This window comes from Diabrotica undecimpunctata, chromosome 2, assembly GCF_040954645.1.
Source record: "Diabrotica undecimpunctata isolate CICGRU chromosome 2, icDiaUnde3, whole genome shotgun sequence".
NCBI classification, from domain to species: domain Eukaryota; kingdom Metazoa; phylum Arthropoda; class Insecta; order Coleoptera; family Chrysomelidae; genus Diabrotica; species Diabrotica undecimpunctata.
Genome location: NC_092804.1, coordinates 74,003,083 through 74,016,208, shown reverse-complemented (window position 1 = coordinate 74,016,208; position 13,126 = coordinate 74,003,083). Strand labels below are relative to the sequence as shown.

At 30.6% G+C, this 13,126-nt stretch overlaps 1 protein-coding gene and 1 long non-coding RNA gene across 6 annotated transcripts in view; one reads left to right on the top strand and one right to left on the bottom strand.

Moving 5' to 3' along the window:
* Window positions 1-13,126, top strand: part of rut (adenylate cyclase rutabaga) — a 933,824-nt gene that overhangs the window by 672,382 nt on the left and 248,316 nt on the right. For all 5 annotated transcript variants that reach the window (XM_072523105.1, XM_072523104.1, XM_072523101.1 and 2 more), the window contains one exon: window positions 4,184-4,470. In XM_072523105.1, the coding sequence (XP_072379206.1) occupies window positions 4,184-4,470 (287 nt within the window). The remainder of the gene's footprint in view (window positions 1-4,183; window positions 4,471-13,126) is intronic.
* Window positions 4,361-13,126, bottom strand: part of LOC140434679 (uncharacterized) — a 64,835-nt gene continuing 56,069 nt past the window's right edge. The window contains exon 3 of the long non-coding RNA XR_011950070.1: window positions 4,361-4,494. This is a non-coding gene — a long non-coding RNA (uncharacterized lncRNA). The remainder of the gene's footprint in view (window positions 4,495-13,126) is intronic.

Sequence of the window (13,126 nt, the reverse complement as noted above, 5' to 3'; positions counted from 1 at the left end):
TTACAGAAGTATATAGGAAAACAATTTTAAATTGAGTATGACCACCAGGTATAAAGGTTGGAGCAGAATAGAATACAATAGTTGTGAGGGTTACTAATCCCTAAATAAGGTTGCCAGTGTCGGAGTGATGGAGGTTAACAGGTACTAGTGAATTTGCAAGAAATGTAAGATGTTTATTTTATTGGTTATATATAACCAATAAAAGTTTAATAAGTACCTACCTAGTTGCAAAATAAAGTTTAATTCTTTAGATAAAATAAAACGTTTTATTTTATCTATTTGCAAAATAAAGTTTAATTCTTAGCCTATTTGCAAAATAAAGTTTAATTCTTTAGATAAAATAAAACGTTTTATTTTATCTGAAATGAGTGCATTCCACGAAGTAAGGGTTTCAACAATCAAACATTTAATTCTTTAATTCCAGGAATCTACGACAGTAATTGACTAGATAATTACCTTCTAAACTTATTCCACAGAAAATGTGATAGTGGGTTTTTTCATTTTGTATATAGGAAGGTCCAAGTGGCGTATTCAAAATTCTTAACAGTTCACTAAAAGTAGGTACTTCAGTTGCAAGGTGCAGTTTATTGTGTATACTAGTGTTATGGAAAATTTGGAAGTGCCGTGTAAACGCCGAAAAATTGGTCCTCTAACAGTTAATGAAAAAACATTAATATTTAATTGTTTTAAATCATTTACAGACAAACGTTTATGTGAAAGTGTTGATGAGACCGTTGAGTTAGTTAGCAGTACACTTGGTGTTGGGAAATCTACGATTTACAGAGTTATTAAAGAAGAGAAATGTGGTAGTTTTCAAATGCCACGTAATGCTCCAGGGAAACCAAAATTTCAAATAGAATATCATTTTAAAGAAGGACTTCGACGGAAAGTGCATGAATTCTTCTTTAGACAAGAATTTCCAACATTGGATAAAGTTCTTGTCTCAGTTCGAGATGATAAGGATTACCCAGAAATGAGTCGAAGTACGTTATGGAAACTTTTAAAAGAAATAGGCTTCCGCTGGAAAAAGAATCCCAGAAAGTCTATTTTATTAGAAAGAAGCGATATTGTCATATTGAGAAGACATTTTCTAAGAACCATAAAGGAAATGAGAAACCAAAAAAGAAAAATATTTTATCTTGATGAAACATGGATCAATGAGGGTCATACACCAAATAAATTTTGGCAGGATGAAACTGTTACAAGTCAAAGGCACGCTTTTGTAAATAACTTATCTACTGGTTTAAACCCACCATCAGGAAAGGGACGCAGGCTGATAATAGTACACATTGGCAGTTCAGACGGTTTTGTTGAAGGTGGTTTATTAACTTTTGAATCAACTCGTACCGGTGACTACCATGAAGACATGAACGCTGATGTCTTGCCCACAACCAAGTGGTTAAAAAAAGACTTGCAGAATTGGCTGAGTTCAAAAAATATTACGTACCATCCCGGATCTATAAGAAAGGAACTTTATTCGTTGTGTGCCCTTCATAAAGAAAAATTTAAAAAATACGAAATTGATGAAATTGCCAAAAATCGTGGAATGACAGTACTTAGATCCCCACCATATCATTGTGAATTAAACCCGATTGAACTGGTATGGGCACAGATAAAGAGTGAAGTTTCAAGAAAAAATACCACTTTTAAAATTCATGATGTTAAATAGTTGTTTTTGGAAGCCGTAAATAATGTAAAACCTGAAAACTGGGAAAAGGCAGTAAATCACACTATTAAAGAAGAGGAAAAAATGTGGAAGCTGGACAATATTACTGATAAAATGATCGAGACAGTTATTATAAATCTTGGTTCTGAAAGTTCATCTTCTGAATCTGATTTGAATTTGTAACAAGTAGCTGTAAGTTTTATATTAATATTTTTATTCATCTATTTAACATACCTTAGACGGTTTTAAAAACTCTTTTTCTCTTTTGTAATTTTTAAAAATTAAAAAAAATGTGAATTTTTTAAAACCCTTTTTAATGTAGGCCAGTCAGTTCTAATATAGTGTGTGATAAAAGAGGTCACTTTTGTTTACATACACATAACACTTTATAACACTGAAATAATTCATTTATTTTTTACAATTATTCAAAGTAATTTTTCAATTAATCTTGAGCACGCCCATGGAGTGGTCGGAGCTACCAGTTAAAATTATGCTAATTACTCTCTCGTTCATAAAAATAAACTATAACAATATTGAAAGTAAAAGGGTTGCAGAAAGTCTGTTCGTTAATATTTATACTTTTTGATCTCACAATTTATTTGGATCATCTCGTGATTTTACAGTGATTAAAAAAAAAAAATGTTAATGGTTATCACAAAATCGGAAAAACCAAAATAGGCCAGTAGTAGGTATCAATATATGTTAATAAATCTTAGATTTCTCTAGAAATATCTTTACAAACAAGTATGGAAACCGTAGCCGTCAAAATTCTTTCGGCAATAAACACTGAAATATTATTTAAGGATAATTTATAACAGATAAAACATACGATTTAACTCTACTATAGAGACCATGCGGATCCTAGAGTAGACCCTATAATGATCTGTATTGATTATATGGGATTTACCAACAATTTGTACGCCATAGAAAAAAATGTTTCAAATAGAAAATGTAGCTGAGATAACTTGAACAAAAAAGTTTATTAGCACTTTTTTTGTAAAATGAACCGTTGTCTCAGAAACAATGCTTTTAGAATGTCACGCGAAGTCAATTTTAAATAAAATTTGTATCAACTCGACGGTAAAAATTAGATATCTTTTGTATCCTATCGACAACAATCAAAATGCGTTTTAAAGGTACAGAGATCAGCTTTCGTATGCAATTTTTACATTCTGCCCAGTGGCGGACCAAGACTAAAGCGGGCCCTGGGCAACGTTGTAATTCCGGGCCTATTCAGTAATGACACATACTTTGCCTTTGGTAGTTTAGTTTCAAAGCATATAGTATGTAGTTTCATTTAATAAATTATCGTATCCCAAGAAAAAAAAAAGGAAAAATAATATAAATGTACAAAAATTAAATAAACTTAGTTTATTAAAACAAACAATAGTATTTAATCAAATATACCCAGGTTGATTTTTTATATTACATTTTTTCTCAATTAAATTTAAGAATAATTGGCGTATGGTATGAAATGGACAGAAAAATATGTTTTATTCTGGATTGGAGTCCCTTATATTTACCTGACATATTTAACGCATTATCATAACGCTCCCCTCACAGTTAGTGATGGAGTTAATGTGGTCACTAGAGTTTTCATACTCTGACAATTTTTTATGTACATTTTTCCAATCATTATAAGCACGGGAACGCTTGCCCAACCTTGTCGACTTAATCAATCAACGATTCGGTATAATTTAGACACGTTTCAGCAATTTTTTTAAGATTCTCCTGGGATCGATAAAAATTATCACTTGCATTGACCGGTCATTATGGAATTTTCATTGCTATATCCTAATCTTCAAAACCTATAGCGTGAAATTTGGGTTTTGAGTTTTGGTAACAAATGTGAGGCATTTGAAATAGGACTTAAAAACGCTAAATTACAAATTAAAACTTTGACATTACAAACGATTTTAACCGTTTGAAACTGCTTCTTTTCGATGACACAAGTACGTTTTTCGAAACTGCGAAACTTAAACTACAAATTATACACAATACCGTCTTCGTGGAATCATTTCCCGTGACGTGCCGGTTGCTTCTAGCATTTTTTCTGAGACAACAGTTTATTTTACACAATAAGTGCTAATAAACATTTTTGTTCAATGTTATCTTTGCTACACTTTTTAGTTGAAACATTTTTTTGTACGGCGTACAGATTCTTGTCAACAGTTAACTTGTATGCAGTTAAATTTGTTGAAGCTGCCATGTTAAAATATTTATTACCGAGTTTTTAAATTTATTTAATTCAAAATTAAATGATATGCTTTGAATCTTCATCTAGGGGTTATTCCCAAAGAACTGTTGGTTGTATATGTAAATTAAAAAACATGTATTTTATTAAAATTTTAGAAGATATTAGATATCCAGGTGTTTGTATAATTTATGATATCCAGGATAATTTGGAGATATGTTTTCTTACTGGAATTTTTATTATTTGATAATATAAATTATCATCTTTACATCAATTGTTGTTAGGTTTGAAAATAAAAGTTCATATGTTTTTTTTTGTTACAGGATAACCACTGTTTGCGGATAAAAATCCTCGGTGACTGCTACTACTGCGTTTCAGGTCTTCCAGAACCAAGAACTGATCATGCCCATTGCGCCGTAGAGATGGGACTGGATATGATCGACGCAATTGCGAGTGTTGTGGAAGCTACAGATGTCCAACTGAATATGAGAGTCGGAATCCATTCTGGAAGAGTACTTTGCGGAGTCCTGGGTCTTAGAAAGTGGCAGTACGATGTATGGTCAAACGACGTAACACTAGCTAATAATATGGAGGCTGGCGGTGAACCAGGGTAGGTCTTTAATCTTCGTATGGACTAAAACAATTGCAAACAATGTAAAATGGGTTTCTTTAACCATTTGAAAATTAACAAAACATTTAACATAAATTTCACTAATTTGCGTTTTATTTATTATCATGAAACTAATTTTTTTACTTCATATTTTATCTGTGATTCTTTCTTTCCATCTCTCTGTTTCTTCTTTTTATTCATTTTTATAAATCTAACTTTATAGTTGCTCTTATGTGTAATAGTTTTTACTAAATTCAGTTTGGAGTCATTCATTGTTGTGGTTATAGTTTTTAAGTTGAGTTAATCGTACCTTATTCTTTAATTGATACCATTTTACTTAAAAAAAATTTATTTCAACAAATTCCTTTATAATAGGTATATTGTTATGTTTTTATTAATTCTAATTTATTGTTTTTATTTATTTATTAAAGGTTTTACACTTATACTTAAAAGTTTATTTAGTCTTTATTTGTACTAATTTATTTTACACTTAATAATTATATAATTTATTATAATAAGTGCGTTACAATTTAAAAACGCGGCGCGATCTTCAGAAACTAACTGTTCTCCTTAAATAAAATGTCCCATTTATATATAAAATGCCGTTATCTAGAAGGATCGATGACCTTCTCCATTAGAACGAGATCTCATCGAATAGACGAGAACGTCCCTCAAGGACTGGTCTTTCGGCGAATTTACTAGTCACGTCGACGGCTGAAACTGGTTTTTCAACTGAGCGCCGAAATAACTAGAACAGAAAAGATATTAGGAATAAATATGTTTACAGTTTTGAGTCATATGACACGTCATTATTTATCGTAACAATATTATATAAAAACTGTATCGGGCTACATCACAGAACGTTTTCGGAATAACTATTCCATCATCAGTGTTCTTTGAATTTACATGTTTGAAGCCACTAAATACCTAGGTAAAAACCCTTTAAATGTAGTTAAATTAATTTTAAATTACATCTTTAATGTTAAAAAACTGGGATATTTAAGTTATAAACGGAATTAGCTACATGGTAACCTCCTCTAGGGTTGCTAGCCCTTAGACGAAATGTCTGCGAGACCCTTTTGATAGCAAGGGTTGTATTTAGTGGATTCAAACATGTAAATCCAGATAGCACTGATAATGGAATAGTTATTCCGAAAACGTTTTGTGATGTAACCCGATAGGGTTTTTATATAATATACCTTTTATAAAGGAATATTTTTAAATAAAAAAAAATTGTGATTCATGATATGCAGCTAACTATAGGAATTAAGTTTCTTTGTGGATTTTACTTTTCATCCTACTTGTTTAAATATTCTATCTACGTATAATAGTTTGTACATATTTTTCTGCATAAAAGAAAATTGTGAAGAGAGCCACGAAACATAAAATGCTGAGCGTCTAGAGACGCATGGAACTGAACCATGATAATTACCTGTGTTTAATTGGAATAAGTTCTAATTTAATATGAAGAAATGAAATACCATTGAAATATGTACTTTAAATGGAGCCGTAGAAGAATTTATAAAAAAACTCTATAAAATTTGTCAAGAAAATAGTTCAGACGTTAGGATTCTAAGGGTCAGAAGATGGAGGGAAATTGCTACGAATCGACGGGAGTGGCGACTTCTCCGCGAGCAGGACAAGATTTACAAAGGATTGTCAAGCAACTAATATGGCATTTTTAATGCCATATTAGTATTACAGAGTTCGTTGCCATACTCCTCCGAAACGGCTTGACCAATTTATAAGAAATTTTATATGTATATTCGGTAGGTTTAAGAATCGATCGTAATCCATTTTGCTATCCGTAAGTGATAAGATTGATTTACCCCAAACATTTTTTTTTATTTTTTGGACAAAATATTTAATTTTTTTTCTGTGATGTGGCATTAAACAAACCAACTCTTAATTTTCACCCTTTTATCATTAGCCCCTATATTTTAATAGCCATATTAATAATTTAATCATTTTAATCCTGGTCGATAATTGGTCAATTATATCAATAGATCAGTTTTCCCCGTCAGACGTCCACCAGTGTCATTTCTTACCCAGTAAACAGCACAGAGTAGGTATGAGAACAAAGCCGGTCTCCTATCTCCTTCACACAATAAGCCTTCTCTCACTCCGAAAACTCTGCACAGTTTTCGGCTATTATTATTGTTTATGCATCGAGCGTAGTAGTGACGTTTACATTTATCGTTTTACTTTCTCAGTGTAATCCTCAAGTAAATTTATTATTAATTGGTTCGTCTGAGTTTATTTAGTATGTTTTTTCCGACATAGCTCACCAGTTAAAAAAAAATACTTGGATGAATAATATTGGCGGCAAAAAGTACAGATGTCGATGATCTTAATGCGACCATTCTGAATTTTCTTCCAGAAAAGTTTTTTTGGTTCAAATCAGTTGACACATTTATAAATCAGCATGACGTAGTCCACTGCCCTACAGAGTTTTTGAATTCATTGGAATTGCCTCGACTCTCAATTACCGATTTGATATTAAAATTAGGATCAGTTGTCATTATGCTGCGTAACATCAATCAACCTCGACTGTGCAATGGAACGAAACTGACTGTGTAAAAAGTAACAATAAAAAGATGATATCTTGATCCCACATATACCGATGTTTCCAACGAATGTGAAAGTACCATTTGGTTTTAAAAGTTTACAATTTCCCGTGCGTTTCGCTTTTACAATGACATCACAAAGCCAACCGTTCGAACTTTGCGGCATTAACTTTCCATGTTTCCATGAGTTTTGCATGAGATGTTTTGCACATGGACAATTATTCGCGGGTCAGAAATCCGTAATCGTTGTATATCTATGTAACGCAAAAGAAATAAAATATTGTTTATTAGAAAGAAAGAAATTTTTTTTTCATACATAATATCATGTTTTTGGTTTTTTTTCTGTTAATTTTTTAGACACAATATTTAATAAGACGGATATATATATATATATATATATATATATATATATATATATATATATATTATATAACGCTGAATTTAAACTTTCACATTACAACCAATCTCACGTCAAGGGAAATGCTTCCACGAAGATAGCATTGAGTGTAATTTGTAGCTGAAGTTGTATACTTTCGAAAACTGTATTTGGCAATCGAAAAAGCAGTTTTTAACATTTTAGATTGTTTATAAGATGAATGTATAAATTCAGAGTTCTGTACCAGAGAATATGTGTCAAAACTGAAAATGAAAATTTGATGTTATGTTTTAAAGTTTTGAAGATTAGTCAATGAAAGTGATACATTTTGAAATGTATACAAGTGATACAAAAATGAAAAATGACAAAAATTGCGCTACGTTTATTTATGAACAGCTTAATAAAAATTGACTTCAGTCAGTTTTTATAAATTTTATTTAAAAAATTGAATTTGCGCGCATACCTGACCACCAAATTGACCGGTCTCTTTAAGCGTTGTTTCTAAGAGAACAGTTTACTCTACAAAAAAAGTGCTAATAAACATTTCTGTTCAAAACTATTCTTGGTAAATCGATATTTTCCGTTTTTGCCTTTCTTTGAGGGAGGTTTCAGGGGAAGCCCAGAGGTAAGAGTATCAAACTTGTTTGCATCTTTTGGGGTCTCAAAATTGACATTTTTAGCAAAATTCAGCTTGTTCGTAGGATTTTTAGAGGTTCAGTGGCGTTTTTGTCTCTGACGTTGACAGTTCTATTTTACTGATAATTTAATGTTAAAAAAAACTTCTACTATATCTGTTAACTACGTTAGTAATAACTCAGTGTTAAGTTCGATAATCACAGTAATGGCCACAGTAAAGAGAAAAACCAAAGAAGCGGTTTTATTTATATTAAATGAAACTAATTGCGTCGCAAATTCAACGTCAGAATGCGGTAGGAACTGGTTACCGGTATTAAAAGAGGAAATCAATAGAAAGAAAATACCACTATTAGTATTAAACTAAATATAAGACCAAATACTAACCATGTCGGGATAGTATGATGAGGTTTTTTCCCTCATTACCTACTATGGAATCACTAACAAGAGAATTTTATTGTCCCCTTTGCATGCAGTTGTCTTTTTAAAGGCAAATCACGTGCTATTATCTTTCTTAGGGGTGTTCTTGACAATATTTACAATATTATTTTAAAGCCATCTACTTCAAAATGTATAATATATGTCTGAGTTGACAATATGCATGAGTCAGATTAAATTAAATTATTAGAGGAAAAGAACAAAAACAAAATTCGTTTAATTTATTAATGTTTTGTATTTTGAGAACGATTTTCGAAGTGGAAGTCTGTGGAAAATTGTGGCTTATTCACAATTAAAGTAGTAAATTACATTGATTTATTTATTGCTTTGCGACTAACCTATATAAAATAGATATTATTCTTTACCCAATTTTGTGAGATGGATTTACAAGTAATTAGTACTGGTCACTGATTTCATTCCATATCCATAATTTCCTATTATATTATTCATGATTTACCTTTTTCGTTAAGACCAGATCTACACTAAATTGCAAATTAAACTAAAAATCGATATTCATTTAATTGTCCTCTTGCATTATAGTATTATGCAAAATTGGTTTTACCAATTTAGGATATTCATCTATATCTAAATAACCACTATATTTCCAATTAGTATACGTACAAATTTCAATCATAATTTTAATTTAAACAACATTTATTTTTGCATTCGGATTATAAAAATTTGAAAAACTAACACAATAGAAAAAGTAATACATTAATATTGCAAAGAAACTTCATACTAAAACCATGGATATTCCGACAAATTTAGAAAATACCATACTACATAGAAAAATATTTTTTATTTACTTTATTGCTTTCATTAACATAGTTACATAGCAAGAGTAGTAAAATTAAACACAAAACGTACAAATATCTTAAATCCAAAAAAATAAAAACAAATCTAAAATAACCAGATTTACAATACAGAATAAAGTACCTAAGTGTATCATTCATTGATTATAAATGCCCTGAGTTTAAGTAAACTCGAAATAAAATTAAAATTTGCGTCAGGGGAATCAGGTGTTGGATTGTCAAGAGAAAGAACAAAATTATAAATAGGAATAGATTAAAGTTATTAGATAAAAAACCCACGAAAAGAACAACAAGAATAGAAGAAAAGTGCCATCATCCTATTTGTAGACTTAAATAGTTCTTTGACTGAACAAACTTATCAAATTAACTGATATACCCACACAGTTAACAAACCTACAAAAATAAACAGCTACAATTGCCACTATAAGCACATGGCAATTTATTTGACATACCTACTGATGTATGAAATAATATATATATATATATATATATATATATATATATATATATATATATATATATATATATATAATATATATATATATAATATATATAATATATATAATATAATATATAATATTATATATATATATATATATATATATATATATATATATATATATATATATATATATAATATAATGTATTGTTTTGATTCTACTTATTTTCTTAATGTAATTATGCAAAATTATAATTATATTTATTTTTAATTTTCTTATTAGATCAAAACTCTTCTTGGGCTAGCTTAAATTAATAAGTAATCTCAGGGTTTTACGTCATTCAAACAACAGAAATACAAAACCAATACTCAGAGGAAGCTCATGGATAAATAAAATTCAAAAATAAATTATAACCGTATAATAAAAAATATTGTGTTTATACCAAAGAAATAAATGCAAATTTTTAATGATAGAATAAATTGTTTAAAGAAATACTCTCTGAAACGAATTTAATTTAATGTACGATATAAAAAAAATACCGCAAGTTATTTAAAGATAGCAAATTACCCAGTATAGATACAAAATGGATTATTACTGGTTCTAAGAAATACTTTTAAAACACATTACGAAATTGTTTATGTCAAATTTCACTATAGTCTTTGTAGGCGTTGATAAACATTGAGAGAAGGAAATATCGTTAGAAATATAGATGAACACCTGGGAACAATTTCTATATATGATGTCAGGATAAAATTAATTAAGTACTTACAAACTGTTGTCACTGATCACTGAATTTAATCTTTTACTTTAAAAAAATTCACTTTCTACTTTTTATCTTTTACGGATGCCAAAAAAGCTTTTGTTTAACGTAGACTGGCACTTTTTATTTTTTTCTAAGGCACCAACTGCTCCTATCTGCTATCTCGAACACACTGATGTTTTTTCCATTTCCAAAATTTTTCCTCTGATGCAGCCCCCTTCCCTCAATGAACACTGCTTCCTTTTTATTGGTCAACACAAATATCTTTTGAAAGTCTTTGAATTTCCCGTCGTAATTATTTTACCTGTTCCTAGGAAATTCTACCCTCCGATTTCTAAATACTTGTTTTGCCTCGATCTTAATCTCTGCTAACATTCTCCACAAAACCCCCATGCATTGTCTACCCACTTTCACTCACAAATCGTTGTTAGAATAATAGAAATTTAAATTGTGTATATACGAAAAACTTGTACATAATTTGTACATAATTTTTACATAATTTTTTTTTCATAAAACCGACAAATAGGAATTTTACATACTTAATTGAATGCAAAAACAAATATTTGAAAATTTGAAAAAATATTACTTTACCGTTGACAAATTTTATGTACACAAAGTATTATACAGTTAGATATTTGGATTTCATACAAAAGCTGCACTCTTCACCTTTAGAACGAACTTTGTGTTTTGTTTTTGAGTTTTGAGTTTTGTCGATAGGACAAAATAATCAAAAGATATTGAATGTTTACCGTCGAGTTGATACATATTTTATTTAAAAATAATTTCGCGGGCGTAACTGACATTTAAAGTCGTCAGTCGCTTCAAGCGTTGTTTCTGAAAGAAGTTTGTTCTACACAAAAAGTGCTTATATAAACATTTTTGTTCAAAATTATCTCAGCCACTTTTCTTGTTTGAAAACTTTTTTTTTCTACGGTTTACAGATTCTTGGTAAATCGATGTCCCTCCCCCCTACGAGAGCTGTTTTAGGGGAAAGACTGGACATAGAAGTGAAAAACTTTTTTACATATTTTTTGGATATTCTCAGCAAAATTCAGCTTGTTTGTATGATTTGTGGAAGTCAAATCTCTGAGGATTGGTCTATTAATGAATCCTAGGAGGTTGATTTGTATCTTATTGAATGATTTTGTTTCTTCTTCTTCTTTTTTGTATGTATACGTGACTCTGTCTGGTTTTCAATGTACTTCCAGTAAGTTGTCGTTTCATTGTTTTCGTGGTCTTCCTACTGATCGTCTTTCAATTGGGGAACCGTCTCTTGCCGTCTTTACTAGTTGATTTGTTGTCATTCTTCTTATATGATCGTTCTAGTCTACTCTTCTATTTCTTACCCAGTTCTTGAAGTGTTTTCATCTCTGCTGTTTCTAACACCATTATTGTCCTCTTTGTGTTAGGTCGTGTTTCTACCGCGTATGTCATTATTGGTCTGATGACTGTTTTGTGAATTCTGCCTTTAGTTTCTTTCCCGATATTTTTATTTCTGCATATTGTTTCATTCAGGCAACCTGCGACTCTGTTTGTTATATTCACTTAATCTTCCACTTCTGTTTCGAGCATTTCGTAGCTAGATAATGTTATGCCTAGATATTTAAACTCCATCACTTGTCCTATTATCTGAACTTCCAGGTCCAATTTACATCTTAATAAATTTAGTAAATTTAGTAAACTTAGTAAATCGTTGATATGACTACGTTTCCTTTAACCATACGAAAATATTCCTTAACATTATTAATCAAATCGACTGATTTACAAAGAGTCAGATTTTGTTTTTTAAGTGTTTTTATGTCGTCAACAAGAAAATTAAAATTTAAGTTTATGTATGCTTCATTCTGAGATCTTCTTCCTTCTTGTATGTAGGCTTTAAAGCCTATTTCTTCTTCAATATTAGCCTCCTAAATTGTTTAAATTATCGCACCATCTTTTTCATGGTCTGCCAATACTTATCTCTTCCATTTAGTGACTTATCTCGTGCTATTCGTACTATCCTATCCTCTCCCATTCTACTAATGTGTTCGTTCCACTCCTGTTTCCGTTTTGCCACCCATCCATTTATGTCTTCTATATTGCATGCTCTTCCTATTGTATATAATTATACTGTTTCTCCATGCGTCTGGTATCTTGCAGTGCAATATTAGTTTTTGTATGTTGTGTCATCTCTAGGGTTATACTTTCTCCTCCGTGTTTTAGAAGCTCGTTGTTTATTCCGTCTGGTCCTGGTGAGTTTATATTTTTGACTAAATTCATTAGGGCTATCTCTACTTCCTAAAAACTGATATAAATTTTTCTTTCCTTTAAACGTTTTCGTCAGGTATATTTCTCATTCGTTTGCTGGTATGTTATTGTATTCCTTCAGTTCTGCTATTTCTTTTCATTGGTGTCTTCTGAATCTCCATATTTGTTTTTGTGTACCGTAGAAGTCGCGTTCCATCCTTTTTGTAAACTGTTCCCAGTGTTCATTTTTTGTTCTTCTTACCAACTGCTTTGTTTCATTTCGTATTCTTCTCATAGGTGTCTCGGGATTCTGGAGTATTTGATGTTTTCTACTTCGTGTAGGCCTCTCGTTTCTCTCTTCTCTCTTTTCTCTTTTCTCTTTCTCTTTTCTCTTTTCTCTTTTC